This window comes from Stegostoma tigrinum, chromosome 7 (genome assembly GCF_030684315.1).
Source record: "Stegostoma tigrinum isolate sSteTig4 chromosome 7, sSteTig4.hap1, whole genome shotgun sequence".
NCBI classification, from domain to species: domain Eukaryota; kingdom Metazoa; phylum Chordata; class Chondrichthyes; order Orectolobiformes; family Stegostomatidae; genus Stegostoma; species Stegostoma tigrinum.
The window spans coordinates 11,429,711-11,454,342 of NC_081360.1; the positions used below are offsets into that span (position 1 = coordinate 11,429,711).

The following is a 24,632-nucleotide window of genomic DNA, read 5'->3' on the forward strand; positions in this document are numbered from 1 at the left end:
TTTTTTTTCTTAAATACTTGTTTCAGTTCCTTGAAGACTCGTCTGGTTTGTGCTTCCATTGGTGGAAATATTTTTCCTTCAAGTTGTCTTCTCTAAGGACAACATATTTTGACATTTCAATCAGGTTTACTCATAAGCTTTCTCTGTTAAGTGAAGAGAGTCACAAGGGTTTTTGTTTTAAAAGTATCCCACCTTCGTGACCTTGAGATCCTTCCTAAATTAAGATGCACAGAAATGGATATAGTATTAACTGTTGCCTTACTAACGATTTGTAAAAATTTGAGATAAGCTACAGAGTAGAAAGCAAGGTTATTTATAACGTCAAGGCTTGTAATATATTTTCTCATGGTTAGGAGTTTACTTGTTGATAATCTCTTTGAAATATCTTAAATGCTTCTGTATGCTCAACATGGTTTTGACATAGCAAATCTCAAATTGTTTTCTATTTTTAATGATTTTCCTTCTAAACTTCAAACTGTCTAGTGTTTTAAATATATATTTCCACATTAATTTTTCTCTGCATACATTTCATCTCATCCCTTTCTGCCAATACCATCATGAAGTCTCTTACTGGTACCCCTAAACTCAAGAAAAGATGATCTGAACAGACAGCAGGAATTACTTCTTTGTATGAAACAAAAGTCTGTATTGTTTCAGGAAATCGGGAGAAGCAGCAGCTCAGCATGAGACCTGTGAAATGTGAACTGGAGAATAACTTCTAGTCGACATAACCGTGTCTGGCAGAAGGCACAATATCCTCTAATGTTCAATTTCTTCCAGCAGCACCTGATGAGAGAGTCTCTGCATCTTTCACAATACTCTTGCCTTAGTCAAGGGCAGCTGCACCATTAACTGCCTCAGCCCTGAGCTCTGCAATTCCCTCCTTAAATCTGTCTCTATTTCCTGCAGGATGCTCCTTGCATACTCTCTTTGACCAATCTTTTAGTCATTGATCCTATAGCTTACTTTTGTGGCTCAATACACTCTTGAAAAATACCTTGGGGTGGTTTATTACAGTAAGAGTTGTATAAAATACAAGTTGTTTCAGAAATCGATTTTATGAAAAGTGAATTCAAAAATCTAACAAACCTCAAAATCTGAAATAATGGGCACATATTTAAATCAAGTGAAAATTACATCAAATTTAAATTAAAAAAATAAATCATTTGTCATTAAAGATTTATAGCAACTGTTCCTGATGGCTAACCTGGACATAAACCTATTCACACAAATGAAATGCTCTCGGTTTAATCTCAATCTGGGGATAAAACTGATGCTTTTTGACTGCAGTTGAGTACCACATCTGGGTTCTGATGAAAGATCATTTGACCTGAAACATTAACTTCATTTCTTTCCACAGATGCTGCCTACCGGGAGGCTTTTCTCTTTTTTTATGTTTTATTTCTGATGTTCAGCATGTGCAATATTTTAAGACAACCACTAGTGTTGTTGATGCTGAAGGAAGAGGGAGAGAAATACAATTCAGTGACCTAAGTTGGAAAGGACAGAAGTACATTTAAGGCGTCATTGGATAAGCATATAGACGTACGTGGAATAGCGTAGGTTAGATGGGCTTGTGATCGGTATGACAGGTCGGCACAACATCGAGGGCCGAAGGGCCTGTACTGTGCTGTAACGTTCTATGGACAATAGATGAGGTCATATCAGGCTCAGTTGCAGCACCTCCCATAGTTAAATAACTTGGCCACAAAGTGTTCAAGCAATAGCAAAGAAGCAGAAGACAAATCAGTGTAGCAAGTGCCAAATCCTAATGTGGGCAACAAAATAACCTACCAAAATATATTAAAATTCAATACATATGTGAGGTTTTACAAGATGGTAATGTTTCAAACTCTCTCCTTTAAAGTCGACATGGAGTCTTGAATCCTGCCAGATGACCTGGTTGCCATGAGAACAGGGAGCCCTACTGGAAGCCAAGTGCCTGTTTTCACACGTGAACAGACAACTGTGTCAGTTGTATTTGGACATCCTAGATGGAGATAGTGTATCCAGAGACAGAAAAAGAGATAGACAAAGATGAAGCAAGAGAGCGAGAATGAGGAAAAAAAGGAGGGGGGGAGAGAGAGAGAGAGAGAAAGGCAAGGATCAGCTGTTGTGAACAGCATAGATAAGTGGTTACTAAGTGTTAGGTAGCAGACAAAATGCAATTGGGAGCTCAATCTCTGGTTCAAGAAACAGGCACAGATGGAAGTTTAAGGATACTGGAAAATTCATCCTGGTGTTGCTAAGAGAAGGAATTCTTTCAGTGGACCATTCTGCTGAAAATCATTTTGGGAACTGTCAGAAGATTAAGATTTTTGATGGATGCTGGTTGTAACGGGGAAAAGCGAACACATGGAAGCTCGTTTGGATTTATCCCGATGAAGACTAGTGCTGCAGAGAATGAGGTGTAACAAAAAACTGAGTGAAGTTTTTTTGACTGTGTTAGGAAGTTAAGGTTTTGGAATTTCTATTCTGCAGTTGACTTGGCAGCCAATTAATACACGTTTCGTGAAGGTAGATTTTACTTAGTTACACTAAAAATCTTGAAATATGAAATCTTGTTGTTTGATCCTTCGAGTCAGTCATTGGGGAATTCACAGAACCGTCATAGCACAGATGGAGGCCACTCTGCCCATCATATCATCTGGCTCTACAATGAACATATCGCTTTTGTGCCATTCTCTTGTCTTTAACCCTTAACCGTGCACATTGTTCCTTTTCAAATAATTATCTCATCCTTTTTTGAAAGCCTCAAATGAACCTGTCTCCACCACGCTTTGAGGCAGTGTATACCAGACCCTCACTACTCTGGGCAAAAAAGATTTTTCTCTCATTATTTTGCTTCTTTATTAATTACTTCAAATCAGAGCCCTCTTGTTCTTCATATTTTCACACGTGGGAACATTTTCTACCTGCTCTGTTCAGCCCTCTCACAATTTCAAACACGTTGATCAGATCTCCCTCTTGCTTTTCCTTCTCCAAGGAGAGGAGGACGACCACAGGAGTTTCTTTAGATAAATAAAGGGCAAAAGAGAGGCAAGAGCGGGCATTGGACCAGTGGAAAATGACTCTGGAAAGATAGTAGTGGGGAACAAAGGAACAGCTGAGGAACTGAATAATTACTTTGCGTCAGTCTTCACAGTGGAAGACACAAGTAATATCCCAAAAATTAGAAAGTCTGGGGGCAGAGCTGAGTATGGAGGCCATTACCAAGGAGAAGGTGCTTGAAGAACTGAATGGCCTGAAGGTGGATAAATCACTAGGACCATATGAACTACACCCCAGCGTTCTGAAAGATATAGCTGAAGAGATAGTGGAGGCATTAGTGGCGATCTTTCAGGAATTGCTAGAGTCAGGGAGGGTCTTAGAAGACTGGAAAATCGCTAATGAGGTATCCCTGTTTAAAAAGGGAATAAGGCAAAAGACTGAAAATTACAGGTTGATTAGCCTAAACTTGGCCGTGGATAAGATTTGAGTCCATTGTGAAGGATCAGATTTCTGAATATTTGCAAGTGCATAATAAAATAGGGCAAAGTCAGCACAGCTTCACCAACCAGAGGTCACGCCTGACAAATCTGTTAGAATTCTTTGAGGAAGTAACGAGCAGGTGAGACCACGGAGAGCAATGGATGTTATCTGTCTGGACTTCAAGAAGGCCTTTGACAAGGTGCTGCACAGGAGGCTGCTGAGTAAGACCCATGGTGTTAGAGGCAAGGCGCTAGCATGGGTAGAAGATTGGCCATCTGGCAGAAAGCGGAGAGTGGAGATAAAAGGGTTTTTCTCAGGATGGCAGCCTGGTGTTCCACAAGGGTCAGTGTTGGGACAACTTTTCACTTTAAACAATAATAGTCCAGATGAAGGAACTGAGGGCATTCTGGCTAAGTTTGCAGGCAGTACAAAGACAGGTAGAGGGACAGCTAGATTCAGGATGTGGAGGGGCTGCAAAAGGATTTGGACAGGTTAGGAGAGTGGGCAAAGAAGTGATAGATGGAATATAACATGGGAAAGTGTGAGTCATATGCTTTAATAAGAACAGAAACATGGACTATTTTCTAAATGGGGATAAAATTCAGAAGTCTGAGGTGCAAACAGACATGGGAGTTCTAGTCCAGGATTCTGTCAAGATAAACTTGCAGCTTACGTCAGTAGTTAGGAAGGCAATTGCAACTTTGGCATTTATTTGAGAGGACTTGAATATACAAGCAATAATGTACCTCTGAGGCTCCATAAGGCTCTGGTCAGGTCACATTTGGAGTATTGTGCACGGTTTTGGCCCCACGTCTCAGGGAAGATGTACTGGCCCCGGAGCAGGTTCAGAGGATAATCATGAGAACGGTCTCAGGAATGACAAGCTTAACACAACAAGGAACGTTCTGAGGATTCTAGGTCTTTATTCAATGGAATTTAGAAGGACAATAGAGGGATCTAACTGAAACTTTCAGAATACTGAATGGCCTGGGCAGATTGGATGTTGGGAAGATGTTTCCATTGGTAGAAGAGACTAACACCTGAAGGTCACAGCCTAAGAATAAAGAGAAGACCTTTTAGAACGGAGGAGGAGGAGAAACTTCTTCAGCCAGGAAGTGGTAAATCTATGGAATTCACTGCCACAGAAAGCTGTGGAGGTCAGATCATTAAGTATATTTAAGACAGAGATAGAAATAGGTTCTTGATTGTCAAGGAGATCAAGGGTACAAGGAGAAAGCGGTAGAATGGGGTTGAGAAACTTATCAGCCATGATTAAATGGCAGAACAGCCTGATTTTTACTCCTATGTTATATAGTCTTAGGAGTACAGTCCCAGCTTCTTGAGTCTGTCTTCATAATTGAAGTTCCTCATTCCTAGGATCATTCTTGTAAATGTCTTCTGCACACTCTCCAATGCCTTCACATTCATGCTACAGTGTGGTATTCAGAACTCCAGTTGAGGCCAAGCTTAGAGTCTTACCGAAGTTCAATGTATTCAAAATTCCACTTTTTAAAAAAATTATTGGTCTCTATTGGCATTATAACTAAGTAAGTTTTGGGCTTAAGAGAATAAAAAAAGCCACTAAAAAAAATTTCAACTTCTCCTATTGCTGTGTACAACCTGTATCAGCTGCACATGATTTGATAGTTCTTTCCTTGAACACCAAGTTACAGACCATTAGCTCTATTGTAGCACATTTGTGCATTACCATGTATTAAGACTTTCTTCAGTCCTATAGATTAGCAAAACATTTGGATGAATAATCTTTCAGTAACAGGAATCTGAATATCAGACATAGCCTCAAGATTTCAATTCAGTGCAGGATTAAACCAAGAGATGGAGGCATAAAATATTTATCAGCATGGCCTTTTTTTAATAACTCGTGTAAATCTATATGTTAAATTTTCCAAATATTTAGCATCTAATATATTCTATAAATAATAGTCAACTTTTCTTCATGTTGTTTCTGAAAGATAGCAGCTCCAACTGTATAGGACACCCCCAATAGCATAGATTTAATGCTCAGGTTTCTGGAGTGGGACTGAAGCCAACAACCTTCTAACTCAGTGGTGAGTGTCACCACTGTGGCACAAAATCATAATGGCACAGGAGCCCATTTGGTCTACAGTGATTTTCTGCAGAGCAATCCAATCTGTCCCATTCCCAATCGGTTGTGGTGGCCTTGCTTATTTATCTCCCTTAAGTGCCCATTCAATTTTCTTTCAAAAATCATTCACTGTCTCCATTTCTAACACTGGAAGGCAATGGGCTCCAGGTCATAATCACTCAGTGCTTAAGGGAAAGATTTTCTTCACATCAATCTGCAACTTTTGCTCAAAACCTTAAACGTGGTCCCTAGTCCACTGAGTGGGGGGGACAAAACTGTTAAAGGAGCAGACGCTGGAGTCAGAGATAAAAAAGTGTGGAGCTGGACCCAGGCAGCAAAGGAGCAGGAAAGCTGACGTTTTGGGTTAGAACCCTTTATCAGAAAAGGAGCAGTGCTGTTTTATTGTGGACTACAATCAGTCAGCTAAACGAACTGCGCTAAGAATGCTAGTTCAATCCATTCTGGCAAACAAGATCATGGTTTTGCAGACTGATCAGTTGCTAAAAGGTTTCTGGAGTGGGATTTAAGCCAACAACCTTCTAACTCAGTGGAGAGTGCCACCACTGTGGCACAAAATCATAATGACACAGGAGCCCATTTCATTGAAATCTTGATGATTTGTTTTATAATTTGAAAGCATGACCAATGGCAATTGCAGTCTTTCAGGAAAGAAGAAAAACATCCATTAAATAATTTACCTTAATTCTGGATGGGTATTTTATGAGCATTTTGAATTTAACACATGACTAATTCAAAGAAAATCAACAGTCAAGTTTTGGAAATTTTGGAAAGGTGGGAAAAGGCTGATAATTCTGTCCTTTCAGATGGAAGCAAAATTGGAATGGATTTGCTCTCCCAGTACATGAAAATGTTTCATGCTTAACAGCATGGAGATTTAACATCATGATTCACTTTTCTAAACTTTATTATAGCAAAACTTAGTAGCAAATGTGCAATCTAATATAAATTTAATCACAGTCACCTTGAACAAACATAAAATATTAATATGAAAGGAAATTTCTTGACAGATTCCATCAAATCTTAACAAATAACCAACCATTAATTTTAAAGATAAATCATGGGGATAACAGGTTCCTTCAATTAAGTTTTACTCAGTAAATAATTCTTGTATTACAGAGCATGCAAAATGAAGAAGCAGTCAGCCAACACAATTGCTCCATGTTGGTTTTTATGTTCCATATGAGCCTCCCCAACCCTACTACACATAGCCCAATCAACATAACCTTCTATAAATTTTATACAATCAGGAAGGCCTCCACAGTTCTGGCTTCTGCTTCCTCCTTTATAGAGGAAAGTGCGTCAGCCTGCTCAATCCTTAAGAACAATCTCAGTTCTGCTGACAGCTTGCAAATCTCACTCTCGAACTTACACGTTGCACAGCATATTTATTCTTGTGGTACACATTTTTAAAATTTATTTATTCATGGGATATGGGCATCACTGGCTAGGCCAACAGTTATTACCCACTGCTAATTATCCAGAGGGCAGCTAAGCATCAACCACACTGCTATGGGTCTGGAATGACATGGAGGCCAGGCAAGGATGACAGTTTCCTTCCCTAAAGGGCATTAGTGATGCAGTTGTGTTTTTCTGACAATCAGCAATGGTTTCATGGTCATTGTTAGACTCTTGATTTCAGATTTTTATTGAATTCAACTCCAAACCTGGGTCCCCAGATTAACAGTCCAGCAATAATACCGCTAGGCCATTGCCTCTCCAGAACTGAGCACAGTATTCTGCATATAGTCTAAACAAAAATTCTAAGTTTAAGGTATCATTTCTTCTTTTGAATATTAAACCATAACCGTGTTTATTTTCAAATGACTATCTTAAGTTGCCTCACTACGTTGCAATTTGTGCAACTGTATCTTAAGATCTGTTTAGAAAAGGTCTTTTTCCTAGGGTGGGGGAGTTCAGAACTAGGAGGTATATTTTTAAGCTGACAGGAGACAGATTTAAAGCGAACCTGACGAGATACTTTTTCACTCAGTGTAAATCATGTGTGGAGTGATCTGCCAGAGGAAGAGGCAGTTTATAATGTTTAAATAATATTTGAATAGGTACATGATTAAATGGCGGAGTGGACTCGATGGACCAAATGGCCTTACTTCCACTCCTATGTCTTATGATAGGAAAAGTTTGGAGGGATATAGGCCGAACAGAGGCAAGTGGGACTATTTTAGTTTGCGAAACTTGGTCATCATGGTCAATTTGGACCGAAGGATTTATTGCCGTACTGTATGACTTTATGACTATAATCCTCTACCACATTTAAATTGTTATTTTCCAAAGAATTCATGGTACTCCTTACATTTCCTGTCAAATCTAGCCAGACTGAAATTAATTTACCAATTACATAAACCTTCTGCAAACAGAATGTGAAAGAGTCGGGATATAACAGGATACAGGTGTCACTGGGCTCGGCCTGCAATCATTGCCCACGCTTAAAACACCAGAGAAAAACTGCAATCCTCATGGTGGATGTACACACAATATGAAGGGAATTCCAGGATTTTAACACAGTAGCAGTGAAGGGACAGCAATATAATTCCAAGCCAGAATGATGTGTGACTTGAAGGGAGACTGCAGGTTGTCGTGTTCTTCTGAATCTGCAGCCTTTAGTCTCATAGGTGATTGAGGTTACACATTTGGAAAGTGTGCTAAAGGATCCTCAGTAGTTATTTGCAGGGCATCTTGTAGATAGTACACACTACAGGCATTGTGGTGATTGTGAATGGAGATTTTTACCCACTCAGTTAACCTATTTCCTGTTGTAGCCTTACGCCCTCATCCCAACTTTCTTACCTACTGTCATCATCAAATTTAACAATCATATCTTCAGTTCCTTCATCTAAGTAATTTATAAAATGTAAAAAGTTAAGGACTCATCGTTAATCCCTATAGCACATCTTGCCAATCAGTACATGAAATATTCATGTCTACATTTTACGTGAACTAGTCAATCTTCTTTCCAAGCCAAAACATCATGAACTTTTAAATTCCGTACAAACCTTTTATGTAGAACCATATCAAACTCCAGCTTGAAATCTAAATGCAGTTCATCTGCTCTTCCAAGTTATATACATTCTCTCTTCCTGTCACTTCCTGTTTTACAGCCATTTCTACGATGTTACTTGTATCCTCTAGTGACGACTCATGCAAAATTATCTGTTCAATACATCTGCCATGATATTATTGTCCATTATTAGTTCCCCACATCACTTCCTGTGGAATCAATGTTCACTTGAATAAAAAAAATCATTTTTATACAAAATCTACAGGAACTCATCTGCTTTTATATTTCGAACCAGCTCTCTCATTACTTTTTGTCCCTCCTTATTAATTACTTAGCTATTATTTACTGTTAATATTTTGTGTTCACCACAAGTGATGGGTCCCCCATTCAGGACTTCTGTTTCTCAATAGTGTTTGTATATTCTGAAATATCTCCTTAAATATTTCTGCCAATGCATCTCAACTGACCTATCTCTTAGCCTAACTGACTAGTTCTCTTTGGCTGACTCTGCTTTCATGCCTTCATTTTAGTTTAAAATATTAGTGCTGGGACTCTCCCTCAAGCTGTATGTAAAACGCAATCATGTTAGGATTATTGCTACCTAGGGATGCCTTCTTTAATGTGGTCATGTCATTGCACAATGTCAGGTTTAGAATAGCCTGCTCTCAGGTTAGTGTGACAGTCCTGTGTCTTTAAAAGGGATTTGTTCTGCGCTGTTTTGTTTGCAGAGATGTGCTGCCAAGGTGAAGGAATGTCTACTTCAGAAGCAGTTGGTAAACAGCTTTGAGCTCCTTCATTGTTCGATAAAAGAAGGATGAGTAGGTGCAACCAGGCTCACGGGTTTTACATAGCAGAGAGCTTACTAGGCCTTTTCAGAAGGCACCTAAAAGTCAATAGCATTGCTGTGGGTCTATAGTCATACGTAGGCCAGAAGGATGGCAGAATTCCAGACAGTTTCAGTGAGCTTGAGGGTTTTCATGACAATTGAAGCGGCCTGTGGCCATCATTAGGTTAGTTTTAATTCTAGGCTTATTAATTGAATTCAAATTCAACCAAATGCCAAAGACGGATTTGAACTCTTGTCCCTTGAGTGTTATCTTGACATTCTACCTGACCCTCTTCCCAACACATTAAAAGACTTGTTCTTGAAAGGGTGTAAGCACTGGGTCAAAAAGGAGATCTTCTTTTATCGAAAAGAAGATTCTGCACAATAAGAAGGATGGAATAGCTGCACAGCTTAAAAATAAAGAGGGACTCAGAACGACTGCTGTGTGCTCGAAAGAAAAAAAGTCATGAGCTTAAATAGGATGCATCCAGCATTACTGCAGAAATGAGAAGAGCGATATTGGTGGCAAGTTCACAATCTTTAAATCCTCCTCCTTGGATATGGGAGTAGTGGCAGAAGACTGAGGAATTCAGATATTAAGATCTTGCTCAAAAGAGACAGATGAACCAGTTAGCATTAGCAACACCATTGGAATTGCCTTAGTGTAGCTTCCAATTTTTAGTCATTAAATCTTACGTACGTACCAACTGAAGTCAAACACACCTTGGCAAAAACCTATTCATTGACAGAATCATAGAAAGGCAAATCATTAAAAGGAAGGTGTTCAGCTCCTGGTGACTGTGCACGTACTTCTGGATTCTTTGGAGCTGGAGCTAATGGGAACAGTCTCTGATCAGGCAGCTCTGCCACACTGAGTCAATGGAAATGGCTGGATTCTTACCTCTCCAAAATATTGGTCGCATAAAAGTTGAGCTATATTTTGACTAAAACTTTAATCTTAAAAGCCTGATTTTAATACAAACATATTCTGTTTGTGACCTTTGCTGTATTAGTTAACAACTACAGGCGGCAAGGAATTTCACATCTGACAATTTTTTCATTGAAATCCAAGTTAATAGAAGTAAGAGAGCTGAAGCTGTATATTTCTACCTTCAAAATCATTGTGCAGTGACAACATGGAATTTCCTTCCCTGCTTCAAGCATCAATGATGGCATAAAAGCCTGGTCATGTCACTACATGAATAGAGAACAATTAGTCCCTTTGCAGTTCTTAATAACTGTCCTCAATTAGAAGAGACAGGTCATGAATTGTACTCGACCTTGTACGTAATGCTCTTAATTCTTCAATTATTCAGAGGGACAATGAATTTCATTTGTCACTTGTTTATTCAGGACCTGGTCTGCAGGGACTAACATGAAAGCAGACATCATTCTTGATTACAGCTTAGAACTACAGTCTGATTGTAAACATTTCTGCGTGATGCAAGAATTCATGGTAGTAAGGGCAACAGAAAAGATAAGCACTGTTCATGAACTACCTCCAGGATAACCACCCTGCCCGACGAGTCACTTTTTCACTAGGTGATCAAATAATATTGGACATACACGGATGCGGGGTGGGTGGTGGTTATGGGTGTGTAACTGGGAAGATGCAAAACAAATTATAGATTAATTAAAACAAACCATTCAGGAATTGGCAATTCGCCAATACAAAAAGACAGCAAACAAGACATGGCCATCATGGTAGCCAATAAGTCCCAAAAATGGGCTTGAAAAAGTAAATCAAAGCAAATTGAATATTTGGTCCTCGTGTATTAGGTGAAATACGAAGTAACTCAGTTTAAAAAAATAATATTTCCTCTGGCCACAACTGTGAGCCACTTAGATGAATCTTACAAGGTGCACCCCTGGCATGTCATCCATTTGTAATGTTTTACATGTATTTTTTTCTTTTTGTTTAGTTACTTTATCTCTTTTGGCTTTCCCTTTCCATACAGTGCCTGAAACACAACATTCAGTTCTTACTCTACTTTTTTCTTTTGCTTGCTTTTGTTCTAATACTAATAGCGCTGTTAATATTAACATTACCTTTGTAAAGGTAAAGGCGAACATTGTGTAACAACAAATTGGTGGGACAATAAGCACTACCCTTTCATTCAGATGATATCTTGCATGTGGCTTGTGAGAATAATTATAAAAATTGGATGCAAGTCCGACTTCCCATCCACCACAACAATGCAGTGAGACTGTAAATGCTGATGCCACTGGAAGATGTTACGCAAGTCATTCTACGTAGCAGGTATTACATGTCCCACTGTCACTGAAATTTCATAATCTACAGAATTAAAACCTCCTTGAAACATATCATGCTTATGTCACAAGCCTGAAGTCATGACGAAGGAGTTTGGAAACCAGGAAGGTTGAATAATGACATTTTAATACATATAACCTTAGAAATGGCACTTCCGTTGGGATAAGTGACGACAGCCTGATGCATTGTACAGGAAAAGATCAGAGATATAGAGGATGGGCAAGGGGCCACAAATTACATGGACAGTAAAGGGAGCTTGGTTGAAGGGTGAGAATATTCTGAGACAAGAAACAAGAAAAATATTTGTAAGAATATTGAGAAACAGCAGGGAAGGAGTTAAGTTGAAATTGAGCAGAAAGGACGGTTGGTGCAGATGATACCACGTGCACAATTAAATTAGCAGAAACCGAAGGCTCTGATCACCTCAGCAAACTATTAAATTAGCAGCTTGAAAAATGAATTTACCACAGGCCAAAAGTGGGTGTGGGTGAAATTGCTGAGGTGAGCACAAACAGGAATAAAAAAGATGCTGCAGCATATTAGGCAATGTACAAACTTCTAGCCAATCACAGAGCAAATGAAAATAAACAGGATATTTGAATATATAGGCATGTTTGAGGCTATTAAGGCTTTGGGGTACTGTTTGAAGAGCTCATGCCTAGTTTGACTATATTCTGCTGACTGCACTGTAATATTGAAATAAAGGTAAATAAGATGCAAGGATGGAATCTGCATTCACTTGTCCAACTGATTTAAGTCAATTCCAGTTAATTTTATCCATTCATGATTCAGTATTAGTTTCCTTGGGACATCCAGCATGATTGTTTTGCCTCACCTATAAATACTGATGCAAAGTAATCATTTAATGCCTGCCAATCCTTACTTTCATCTTTTAGTGGCCCATGCTGCACTTAACTCTCCTCTCTTTCCTAACATAGTCATATTTTGAACCTGAATTTGATCTTTCATATGTGAAAAATAGCACACTCTTTTAAAAAGTTGACTTCTAATAATATGAACACAAAATCTTTCAGCTGATTCTTTTCTGCCAATCACTATTTCCACAATTCAATATTCAAACATACCAATGGTTCTAGTTCACTTTCTCCATTAATCACTGCAGCACTAATGCAGAATCCTTTGCTAATCTGAATGACTGAGAACAATTTGTCAACCAGCTTAACTGGTCATGCTGCAGCCATGTTCAATCATGCTTCTCACCTTGGTGCCTCTCATAAAACCAAGGCACACAATCTTGATCTGTCTGATCGATCCTGAGCAAACATTTTTTTTTTGAAAAGTAGCATCAACTACCATTTCCATAAATCCAGAAGACTTATAGTACATTTTAACTTATAACCAAGCAAAGAACCTTCTTTCTACCACACAAGGTCTGGGCTTTTTTGGCTGGGTTGCAGATCATCTCTTGCAAAAGGTGGGGTAACTTAGGATCACAGTGATTGGAGAGAGCTCTGAGACTAGTTTTGTTCAGCTGCATGGGTAGGATCAGAGAAATGTAACCAGAGCATTACCTTAGTTGGGATTTTTAATCTCTGCTCTCACCTCTCCAAGAAAACACATGGCTTTGGGTGATCTGAAGACAATGAATTTTATCAAAAGATATAAGGCTTATTTGCACTAAACTTCTAGGCCTTTCAGTACCAAGAGGTTTAGTGCATGGTTGTATCCCATCCATCATTCTCATGTCATATGCCTGAACCTGACCTGGCCTTGTCCCCTCTCTTCAAGCCCTTTTATTCTCTTCTGTTCATTTTTCTTTTCCATATGTAACTTGCTACTGTTTTCCTATTTATAAGGTGCTTCTCTCTGGAAATACAAATTAACACCTTCCTTGGCAGCACTTTATGCAATTATGAATCTATGGTTCACTTGTGAACCTTCCATGAAAGCTCATTTTGCAGCACTGCAATAGCAAAGAATGTAAACAATGTTCATCTTGTTTCTTATATTACATGCTTGTGGAACTCAAATAATTTATTGATGTAACACATCAATAACAAACCAATTTTATGCTGAATTTCCAAACTCCTTTCATAAAACTACAGAAACCAGTGACATTTCCATCCAAACACAGTATTGCACAATTAAACAATGAGTGGTAACATTTGACATGCCCATGTAATGAAACATACCCGAGGTATTAAATTCAGTGCAGTTCCCAGCTTTCAACAGCTTTACTAATTTGTCAAGCTTTTTCTTTTTGGCTCCAAGGAGATCACCTCCCAGTAATACAATAGGTCCATCTCTTCTCTGGTTTGAAGTCACCTATTTGATAGGAGGACATGGAAATAAAAGTTTGTCATGATTAAGGTTAACATCTGTACCAAGACATGCTCAACAATTAAGAATCTACTCATCACTATTAAACAGGTGAACACACCATGGTATCGAGTACAGTGAACTTGCAACCAACGTTCCATGGTACCTCCTCTGTTACTAAAGAATAATAAAATGCTTGGATTAACTTAACCCTTCACAGTGCAAAACAGTCACTGAATGAGTGACAAGTACCTCTAAGACTATAAACATTACAGAATTTGACTACAAAAGTACTACTCCTTTGGCTGTCGTGTCAGTAGTATTGCCATCCGTGCTTTAAACAAACTGGATGAAAAAGCTAGAAACGTAGTTACTTCCAAAAGCTGTGTGGGTAATTCCACAATGTAACAAAAACAAAAAACTGCAGATGCTGAAACACAAATAGGAAGTGCTGAAGAAACTCAGGACTGGCAGTAACTGTGGAGAGAGAAGCAGAGTTAATACTTTGAGTCAGAACTCTCAAATTCCATAGCGTAATGCTGTTTTCAGCCCAGGTTTTGACTCTTGTTTACATGGTGATATCTGGTTCTAGCTTGGCTGCAAAATCTGGGCCAAGGAGTAGGGAAAAATATAGCCAGGGAAATAAATGACAAACAGAAACAGAAAATACACAGAAAATGTGTGAACAACCTATTGCATCTGTGCCAGCAGACAGAGAGCTTTTATGCCCAATTCTACTTTCCTGTGCTAGGAGTGTATCCCAGAATGTTAAAATCTTCCTTAAAATGTAACTCTCTGCCAAACCTTAAGGCATGTGTTCCAGGCCTTGCCCACCAACCAATGCCTCCTGTAAGCTGCAGCAATGTGCCATTTGGTGCCCCTTTATATTTTCAGTCAATGAATATTAAAAGGTGCTGAGTGCTTCAATAAATCAATCCACACACCTAGAAAGAAAATAGACAGCATGATGCCCATCCTTTCCTCTTCATTATCCAGGGATCTCTACTGAAGGCACATGGCTACTTAAAGAGCGACTGAGTTAATCTGTAGCACCTGACATGCTTGAATAATGTGCAGCTACTACCTGCATTCATGGTTGGATGATGCAATAAAAGCCTACCAGTGTATATAGAACTGCACATCAATCGACTGTAGAAACTAAATTAGCTCCTTTCAGTACTGACGTTGTCTAAGATTTTCATTTAAGAATCCATTAAAATATTTATTTTATAGAATATTGCAGTAATAAACTATGTTTTCATCATTTAAAAACAATTAACAATAATGAATAGGTAGTTATTGGATACTAACATCTATAAACACCAGAAGGATCACATCCTATCATTGAATACTTACAGCAAAGCACTGTTCAGCAACTGGATCCTCAGTTTTGGGGGGCTGGTGTAAGGCTGCTATCATTTCTTCAGAACTTGCATAATCAACAGGCCGCAACCCAAAGATATTGCTGAGGAGATAATTTAAAGATAAACATTTCAGCAATTCGGCATGTGACAGACATATAAAACACTATGAAATGTGATCAGCCAGGATTCAGCTGTTCATAGTTTTGGCAGAACCCACATTTGAAAACTTTAGATAATACCTCATTCAAAAACATATCGAACGAGACCTAAAAAAGACTCAGGCACCTGAGCACAGAAAGCATAGAAATGTGCAGCTTATCACTTTGTAGAGTATCAATGAAACAATTTCAATTTCCATAGATTTTACAGATCACCAATAATCTCACTGAACGCCCCACTTTGGTTGCTTCATTCTAAATTTCTCATTGCAAAATATGATTCAAAAGAATGAGATATTGTTTTGATTTATCAATGTAATTATACAAGTATTGCCTTTTCGATTTTTCCTCTGCACTCTAAAGTTACAAAGCATACTCAAATATTTCTTCCGCGAGGTGTTAATAATTGGCAAACTTGAATCCCTATGAAAACACAGATAAAAATAGTTAAAAGCAACAACACATTGAAATTAACATATATAACAAGGAAATAAAAGGAAATAATGGGGCTTAAGACAGGCAACACTCTAAGAGTTATGACATAGTTGGGAGGGGAGTACTGACTCTGATCCTTGTCTGCCTCCCCCAATGGTCATAACAAAGTTCAAGTTCAAAACACAGGTGATGTTGCCAATTATATACACAGACAGTATCAGAAACAATTCAGTAAAGCTGTTTGTGTAGCAAAGAAATTACTATAGTAAACAAAAATACTTACCCAAGCAAAGTACAAAATATATTACAAAAGAATTAAATTGTGAAAATTTATACAACTACGCTCCTTGAAAAATAATCCATACACACTCTGATGAAGGATCTAGGCCCGAAACGTCAGCTTTTGAGCTCCTGAGATGCTGCTGGGCCTGGTGTGTTCATCCAGCCTCACATTTTATTATCATACACACAATCTCCAAGTTTGGGCAAAATATAAAATCTTTGTGGGGTGTCATCTTAAAGGTACATTGGCCAAACAAACAATTAAATTCCGGAAAAAAACTGAATTATTCACAGATTGTCCAAATGTTAAGAGGTAGTTGAAGTCACTTTGCCAGAAGCTGCTGGCATTAGGGTTTCTTCCTGGATCAGGTAAAGATGACTATTATTTTTAACCTGAATTCAGTGGTAGCAGGTTCTTGATTCTCCTTCAAGAACTTGTGGGTTGCAGCAATGTAGCCTGTTCCTGTAGAAACCCTTCATTTGTGATGGTAAAGCAGTGCAGTGGGTTTATGTCTCAGAAACTTTGAACAGATAGGTTTTAAAAAAAGACAAAGGCTATTGCTCCAGTTAAATTCTCATTCCCAGATTGTGCTTAAATCCAGTGGCTTCGTTACACCCAAAAACTAGGTGCTGAGGCCTATCTCAAAGTATTCTAGTCTTACTGACTCTACCAGAGCAGCTTGTGTTATTTACACATGTAGCATTCTCCTCACTGCAGCCACTATCCTCTTCTTTGCAAGTTCTAGATGTATATCCAGACATTCTAAATTCATATTTTAGATAGTACATTTTTCATAAAAAGGACAGGTAGGGTAATTGCAAATGTGTTGATAATTTTCAAGGGTTCCGTAGATTTGGACACAGTGGTGTTAGATTGGTAAATTGTGAATGTCACTCTATTACTTAAGACAAGCGATGATCAGATTCCATATGTCCGAGGAAAAGTTAATCAATTGTATACACACTACGAGTGACTATCAAAAATCTCACTTACAAAAATTCATACCCAAGATCACAATGTTATTTCAGCTTTTCTCCATCTGCTCAGGGTTTATTCACATTGTGAAACATTGATCCCAACGAGAATTTACAAAAGCATTTGAAAGTTTATCAGAAAAATGTATGTCCAGCATAAACAAACAAATACCACAATAGGTTAAAACTCTAGGATTATCAAAATCTAAAAAATACAATCAGTTTGGCATAAAAATAGATTAATGCCATTTTGAATAAGTATTTGCTATTATGTAGGTTTTAATAATCTTTCAATATTATACAAATAATAATACATATTTAACAATAAGGAAAGATTCCCAAGTAACTATTTTCTCCCCAAACCACATTCACTATTAATGGGTGCAAGTAACTTGATCAACTGTTTGAAGCCTGATGCAATTTAACTGCTGAACTTCAGTGTTAATCAATGGATGAACGCAGGCACCTTCAACTTGATTAATTACAAAACAAAGCTAATAGTAGGATGAACAAAATTCCGAGTCAAGTTCAACACTTTTCTTTAAAGCATTTGAAAGAGCAGTCATTTGTCATTGATGGTTCGAGACTAGGGCCCGTGGGCACAGCCTTAAAATTAGAGGGGGTAAATTTAAAACTGAAATAAGACGACAGTTCTTCAGCCAGAGTGTGGGGGGCTTGTGGAATTCATTGCTGCAGAGTGCAGTGGAGGCCGGGACGTTGGATGCCTTCAAGGCAGAGATCGACATATTCTTGATCTCAAAAGGAATCAAGGGCTACGGGGAGAGTGCAGGGAAGTGGTGTTGAAATGCCCATCAGCCATGATTTAAATGGCGGAGTGGACTTGATGGGCAGAATGGCCTTACCTCCACTTCAATGTCTTATGGTTTCCTGAATAATCTGTGGCAGTCATATGACAGCCACGGCATCACCTGAACTTTCAGACATGTCCCAAGATGTAGCTTGGCTTTTATTAAAAATAGCCACATGCCAGTTTTTTCTGCACTGCCTGGAGTCTCAATACCCCTGCACTTTTCGTCAAGGAGGCTGCGGTGCGGACAGGACCAACGTCCACCTTCTTCTGTAATACCCCTTTGTGCATGCCTGGAAGAACTGCAATGCTTTTTTTTTGTTGAGACTCATCCTGAGTGGCTACATAACACTGAGGTCAGTGCTCCATAGGCTGTGCCATGGCCGCACAAAGTGGTGAACTTGAATTACTGCTTGTGGACCATAACCTGATGAACAATTCACTTTGATCTGCCCAAAAGTAGATATTTCCGTATGTAGAATAATATGTGGTACGCTGACAACAGTATCCAGCATGATGCGCTGACGGATACATCAAGGCTTTGGTCACACCTGCAAAGTGTCAAAGCATGTCACCTTGACTCAAAAGTCCCACTACCATTGTGTACTAAGGGACTGCAAACATGTAAAACATCGAGTTAAACAGTTATACAATGATTGCCATAAAATTAAAATTCACAGTGTAAATGCAACCTGTGATGTTAAGTACAGTTTCGTTTGGTGCCTCACTATCTTCTCTGCACTTTGATACAATGTTAAATTTGAGCTGTTAATGTACTTGTACAAATTTCACGAATATAGTATATTTTGAGAGAACAGTAAAAGGTTTGGAGAAGATACTTACATCTTGGGAGAACAGAACCAAGGGTCATAAAATACAGGGTAGTGACTAATTAATTGCATCAGAAATTCAAAAGAAATTTTAGTCAGAGTGGTCACATTGTGCAATGTGGTATGTAGTTGAAGCAAATATCCTGGAGGCTTGAAAAGGAGGCTAGATAAAAATAGAAAGGATTAGAAGGATGTGCAAATAGGACTGAATGCAAAGGCGTGGTTAAGGTTACATAGAATGTAAACAGCCAGTGGACTAGTTGGGCCCAAGTTCAAATATCTTTCTAAAAATTGTCAGCCACTGAGGGAATCATACGGCAAAAAAAAAATTCACCCAATAACAACTCGACTTAAATTTGGATCCATCCATTCCCCACAAGTGGGTTTAGATAGCTCAACACAGAGAACCTCAAAAGAGATATCCAATATCATCGGGTGACAGGGAGTCAGCACACTAACATTCTTGTCACTCCGGACTGGTTCCATTCTGAGACTTATTTTTAATCTAATCTTGCTCCATGCGTTGTTTGTTTTGACAGTGGAAGGTTATCAAAAGGTCAAGCTATAATTGCAGTTCTAAACAATACACATAGATTCTCTCCATCGCAGCCAAAAAATGCAGTTCCACTCATCGTGCAGGTCTATATACTGTATACTACAATCACCTCAGGCAGGTACGCAGGCCTGCGACATCACACCATATGACATCAATAAACAGCTGAAGGCACTGGCTGTACTGGAAAATGTTATGGGCCCTGACAACATTCAGTAATGGTAGTGAGACATGTTCCAGAATTTGCCACACCCTGAACCAAGCTGTTCAAGTATAGCTACAACGCTGGCAACTACCCAGTAATGTGGAAAATTGCTCGGGTACGTCTTGTACATAAAAAGCAGGGCAAATCCAAACAGGCCAATTACTGTTCTCTTCGATTACTATTGGTCATCAGATGGAATGGGTCGTCAACAGCAGTATAAAGCACACTTACTTAGCAATAACCTGCTCACAGACAGTGTGGCTTTTGCTGTGGACAATCACATCCTGACCTCAGTACAGTGATAATGGGAACTGCAGATCTGGAGAATCCAAGATAATAAAATATGAGGCTGGATGAACACAGCAGGCCCAGCAGCATCTCAGGAGCACAAAAGCTGACGTTTTGGACCTAGACCATTCATCAGAGCTCAGTACAGGCCTGTTCAGATGTGAACAAAAGAGCAGAACTACAGCAATTAGGTGCTAATGACTGTAGGTGACATTAATTTTTATTTTTCTTTATTCACTCAAGGAATGTGGGTGTCACTGGCTAGGTCAACATTTATTACTCAGCCCTAATAAGAGTCAGTCATGTTGCTGTGGGTCTGGAGTCACAGGTAGGCCAGAGCAGGCAGGTCGCTGTGAGCGGGTCAGGACTGCTGGGGGCCAGTCCCTGTGAGCGGGTCAGGGCTGCTGGGGGCCAGTCCCTGTGAGCGGGTCAGGGCTGAGGGGGGCAATACCCTGTGAGCGGGTCAGGGCTGCGGGGCCCAGTCCCTGTGAGCGGGTCAGGGCTGCGGGGCCCAGTCCCTGTGAGCGGGTCAGGGCTGCGGGGCCCATCCCCTTCAGCGGGACAGGGCTGTGGGGCCCATCCCCTTCAGCGGGACAGGGCTGAGGGGCCCAGTCCCTGTGAGCGGGTCAGGGCTGCGGGGCCCAGTCCCTGTGAGCGGGACAGGGCTGAGGGGCCCAGTCCCTGTGAGCGGGACAGGGCTGAGGGGCCCAGTCCCTGTGAGCGGGACAGGGCTGAGGGGGGCCAGTCCCTGTGAGCGGGACAGGGCTGCGGGGCCCATCCCCTTCAGCGGGACAGGGCTGCGGGGCCCATCCCCTTCAGCGGGACAGGGCTGAGGGGCCCAGTCCCTGTGAGCGGGTCAGGGCTGCGGGGCCCAGTCCCTGTGAGCGGGACAGGGCTGAGGGGCCCAGTCCCTGTGAGCGGGACAGGGCTGCGGGGCCCATCCCCTTCAGCGGGACAGGGCTGCGGGGCCCATCCCCTTCAGCGGGACAGGGCTGCGGGGCCCAGTCCCTGTGAGCGGGTCAGGGCTGCGGGGCCCAGTCCCTGTGAGCGGGACAGGGCTGAGGGGGGCCAGTCCCTGTGAGCGGGACAGGGCTGCGGGGCCCAGTCCCTGTGAGCGGGACAGGGCTGCGGGGCCCAGTCCCTGTGAGCGGGACAGGGCTGAGGGGGGCCAGTCCCTGTGAGCGGGACAGGGCTGCGGGGCCCAGTCCCTGTGAGCGGGACAGGGCTGCGGGGCCCATCCCCTTCAGCGGGACAGGGCTGCGGGGCCCATCCCCTTCAGCGGGACAGGGCTGAGGGGCCCAGTCCCTGTGAGCGGGTCAGGGCTGCGGGGCCCAGTCCCTGTGAGCGGGACAGGGCTGAGGGGGGCCAGTCCCTGTGAGCGGGACAGGGCTGCGGGGCCCAGTCCCTGTGAGCGGGACAGGGCTGCGGGGCCCAGTCCCTGTGAGCGGGACAGGGCTGAGGGGGGCCAGTCCCTGTGAGCGGGACAGGGCTGCGGGGCCCAGTCCCTGTGAGCGGGACAGGGCTGCGGGGCCCATCCCCTTCAGCGGGACAGGGCTGCGGGGCCCATCCCCTTCAGCGGGACAGGGCTGCGGGGCCCATCCCCTTCAGCGGGACAGGGCTGCGGGGCCCATCCCCTTCAGCGGGACAGGGCTGCGGGGCCCATCCCCTTCAGCGGGACAGGGCTGCGGGGCCCATCCCCTTCAGCGGGACAGGGCTGCGGGGCCCAGTCCCTGTGAGCGGGACAGGGCTGAGGGGGGCCAGTCCCTGTGAGCGGGACAGGGCTGCGGGGCCCAGTCCCTGTGAGCGGGACAGGGCTGCGGGGCCCATCCCCTTCAGCGGGACAGGGCTGCGGGGCCCATCCCCTTCAGCGGGACAGGGCTGAGGGGCCCAGTCCCTGTGAGCGGGTCAGGGCTGCGGGGCCCAGTCCCTGTGAGCGGGACAGGGCTGAGGGGGGCCAGTCCCTGTGAGCGGGACAGGGCTGCGGGGCCCAGTCCCTGTGAGCGGGACAGGGCTGCGGGGCCCAGTCCCTGTGAGCGGGACAGGGCTGAGGGGGGCCAGTCCCTGTGAGCGGGACAGGGCTGCGGGGCCCAGTCCCTGTGAGCGGGACAGGGCTGCGGGGCCCATCCCCTTCAGCGGGACAGGGCTGCGGGGCCCATCCCCTTCAGCGGGACAGGGCTGCGGGGCCCATCCCCTTCAGCGGGACAGGGCTGCGGGGCCCATCCCCTTCAGCGGGACAGGGCTGCGGGGCCCATCCCCTTCAGCGGGACAGGGCTGCGGGGCCCAGTCCCTGTGAGCGGGACAGGGCTGAGGGGGGCCAGTCCCTGTGAGCGGGACAGGGCTGCGGGGCCCAGTCCCTGTGAGCGGGACAGGGCTGCGGGGCCCAGTCCCTGTGAGCGGGACAGGGCTGCGGGGCCCAGTCCCTGTGAGCGGGACAGGGCTGCGGGGCCCAGTCCCTGTGAGCGGGACAGGGCTGCGGGGCCCATCCCCTTCAGCGGGACAGGGCTGCGGGGCCCATCCCCTTCAGCGGGACAGGGCTGCGGGGCCCAGTCCCTGTGAGCGGGACAGGGCTGCGGGGCCCAGTCCCTGTGAGCGGGACAGGGCTGAGGGGGGCCAGTCCCTGTGAGCGGGACAGGGCTGCGGGGCCCATCCCCTTCAGCGGGACAGGGCTGCGGGGCCCATCCCCTTCAGCGGGACAGGGCTGCGGGGCCCATCCCCTTCAGCGGGACAGGGCTGCGGGGCCCATCCCCTTCAGCGGGACAGGGCTGCGGGGCCCAGTCCCTGTGAGCGGGACAGGGCTGAGGGGGGCCAGTCCCTGTGAGCGGGACAGGGCTGAGGGGCCCAGTCCCTGTGAGCGGGACAGGGCTGAGGGGCCCAGTCCCTGTGAGCGGGACAGGGCTGCGGGGCCCAGTCCCTGTGAGCGGGACAGGGCTGAGGGGCCCAGTCCCTGTGAGCGGGACAGGGCTGAGGGGCCCAGTCCCTGTGAGCGGGACAGGGCTGAGGGGGGCCAGTCCCTGTGAGCGGGACAGGGCTGCGGGGCCCAGTCCCTGTGAGCGGGACAGGGCTGAGGGGCCCAGTCCCTGTGAGCGGGACAGGGCTGAGGGGGGCCAGTCCCTGTGAGCGGGACAGGGCTGAGGGGGGCCAGTCCCTGTGAGCGGGACAGGGCTGCGGGGCCCAGTCCCTGTGAGCGGGACAGGGCTGCGGGGCCCATCCCCTTCAGCGGGACAGGGCTGCGGGGCCCATCCCCTTCAGCGGGACAGGGCTGCGGGGCCCAGTCCCTGTGAGCGGGACAGGGCTGCGGGGCCCATCCCCTTCAGCGGGACAGGGCTGCGGGGCCCATCCCCTTCAGCGGGACAGGGCTGCGGGGCCCAGTCCCTGTGAGCGGGACAGGGCTGCGGGGCCCAGTCCCTGTGAGCGGGTCAGGGCTGCGGGGCCCAGTCCCTGTGAGCGGGTCAGGGCTGCGGGGCCCAGTCCCTGTGAGCGGGTCAGGGCTGCGGGGCCCAGTCCCTGTGAGCGGGTCAGGGCTGCGGGGCCCAGTCCCTGTGAGCGGGTCAGGGCTGCGGGGCCCAGTCCCTGTGAGCGGGTCAGGGCTGCGGGGCCCAGTCCCTGTGAGCGGGTCAGGGCTGCGGGGCCCAGTCCCTGTGAGCGGGTCAGGGCTGCGGGGCCCAGTCCCTGTGAGCGGGTCAGGGCTGCGGGGCCCAGTCCCTGTGAGCGGGTCAGGGCTGCGGGGCCCAGTCCCTGTGAGCGGGTCAGGGCTGCGGGGCCCAGTCCCTGTGAGCGGGTCAGGGCTGCGGGGCCCAGTCCCTGTGAGCGGGTCAGGGCTGCGGGGCCCAGTCCCTGTGAGCGGGTCAGGGCTGCGGGGCCCAGTCCCTGTGAGCGGGTCAGGGCTGCGGGGCCCAGTCCCTGTGAGCGGGTCAGGGCTGCGGGGCCCAGTCCCTGTGAGCGGGTCAGGGCTGCGGGGCCCAGTCCCTGTGAGCGGGTCAGGGCTGCGGGGCCCAGTCCCTGTGAGCGGGTCAGGGCTGCGGGGCCCAGTCCCTGTGAGCGGGTCAGGGCTGCGGGGCCCAGTCCCTGTGAGCGGGTCAGGGCTGCGGGGCCCAGTCCCTGTGAGCGGGTCAGGGCTGCGGGGCCCAGTCCCTGTGAGCGGGTCAGGGCTGCGGGGCCCAGTCCCTGTGAGCGGGTCAGGGCTGCGGGGCCCAGTCCCTGTGAGCGGGTCAGGGCTGCGGGGCCCAGTCCCTGTGAGCGGGTCAGGGCTGCGGGGCCCAGTCCCTGTGAGCGGGTCAGGGCTGCGGGGCCCAGTCCCTGTGAGCGGGTCAGGGCTGCCGGGGGCAGTACGCTGTGAGCGGGACAGGGCTGCGGGGCCCAGTCCGCTGTGAGCGGGACACGGCTGTCGGGGGCAGTACGCTGTGAGCGGGACACGGCTGTCGGGGGCCAGTCCCTGTTCATGGGTCAGGGCTGCGGGGCCCAGTCCCTGTTATCGGGACACGGCTGCGGGGGGCAGTACCTGTGAGCGGGTCAGGGCTGCCGGGGGCAGTACGCAGTGAGCGGGACAGGGCTGCGGGGCCCAGTCCCTGTGAGAATGATCAGGGCTGTGGGGGCCAGTACCTGTGAGCGGGACACGGCTGCAGGGGGCAGTACGCTGTGAGCGGGACAGGACTGCGGGTGGCAAGTCGGTGTGAGCGGGACAGGGCAGCGCGGGCCAGTCCCTGTGAGCGGGACACGGCTGCGGGGGGCAGTACGCTGTGAG

At 45.2% G+C, this 24,632-nt stretch overlaps 1 protein-coding gene across 3 annotated transcripts in view; it reads right to left on the minus strand.

Moving 5' to 3' along the window:
* Positions 1-24,632, minus strand: part of bard1 (BRCA1 associated RING domain 1) — a 179,997-nt gene that overhangs the window by 33,443 nt on the left and 121,922 nt on the right. For all 3 annotated transcript variants that reach the window (XM_048534695.2, XM_048534693.2, XM_048534694.2), the window contains 2 exons: positions 15,350-15,458; positions 13,867-13,999 (listed from right to left, as the gene is read on the minus strand). In XM_048534695.2, coding sequence (XP_048390652.1) covers positions 13,867-13,999; positions 15,350-15,458 — 242 coding nt within the window. The remainder of the gene's footprint in view (positions 1-13,866; positions 14,000-15,349; positions 15,459-24,632) is intronic.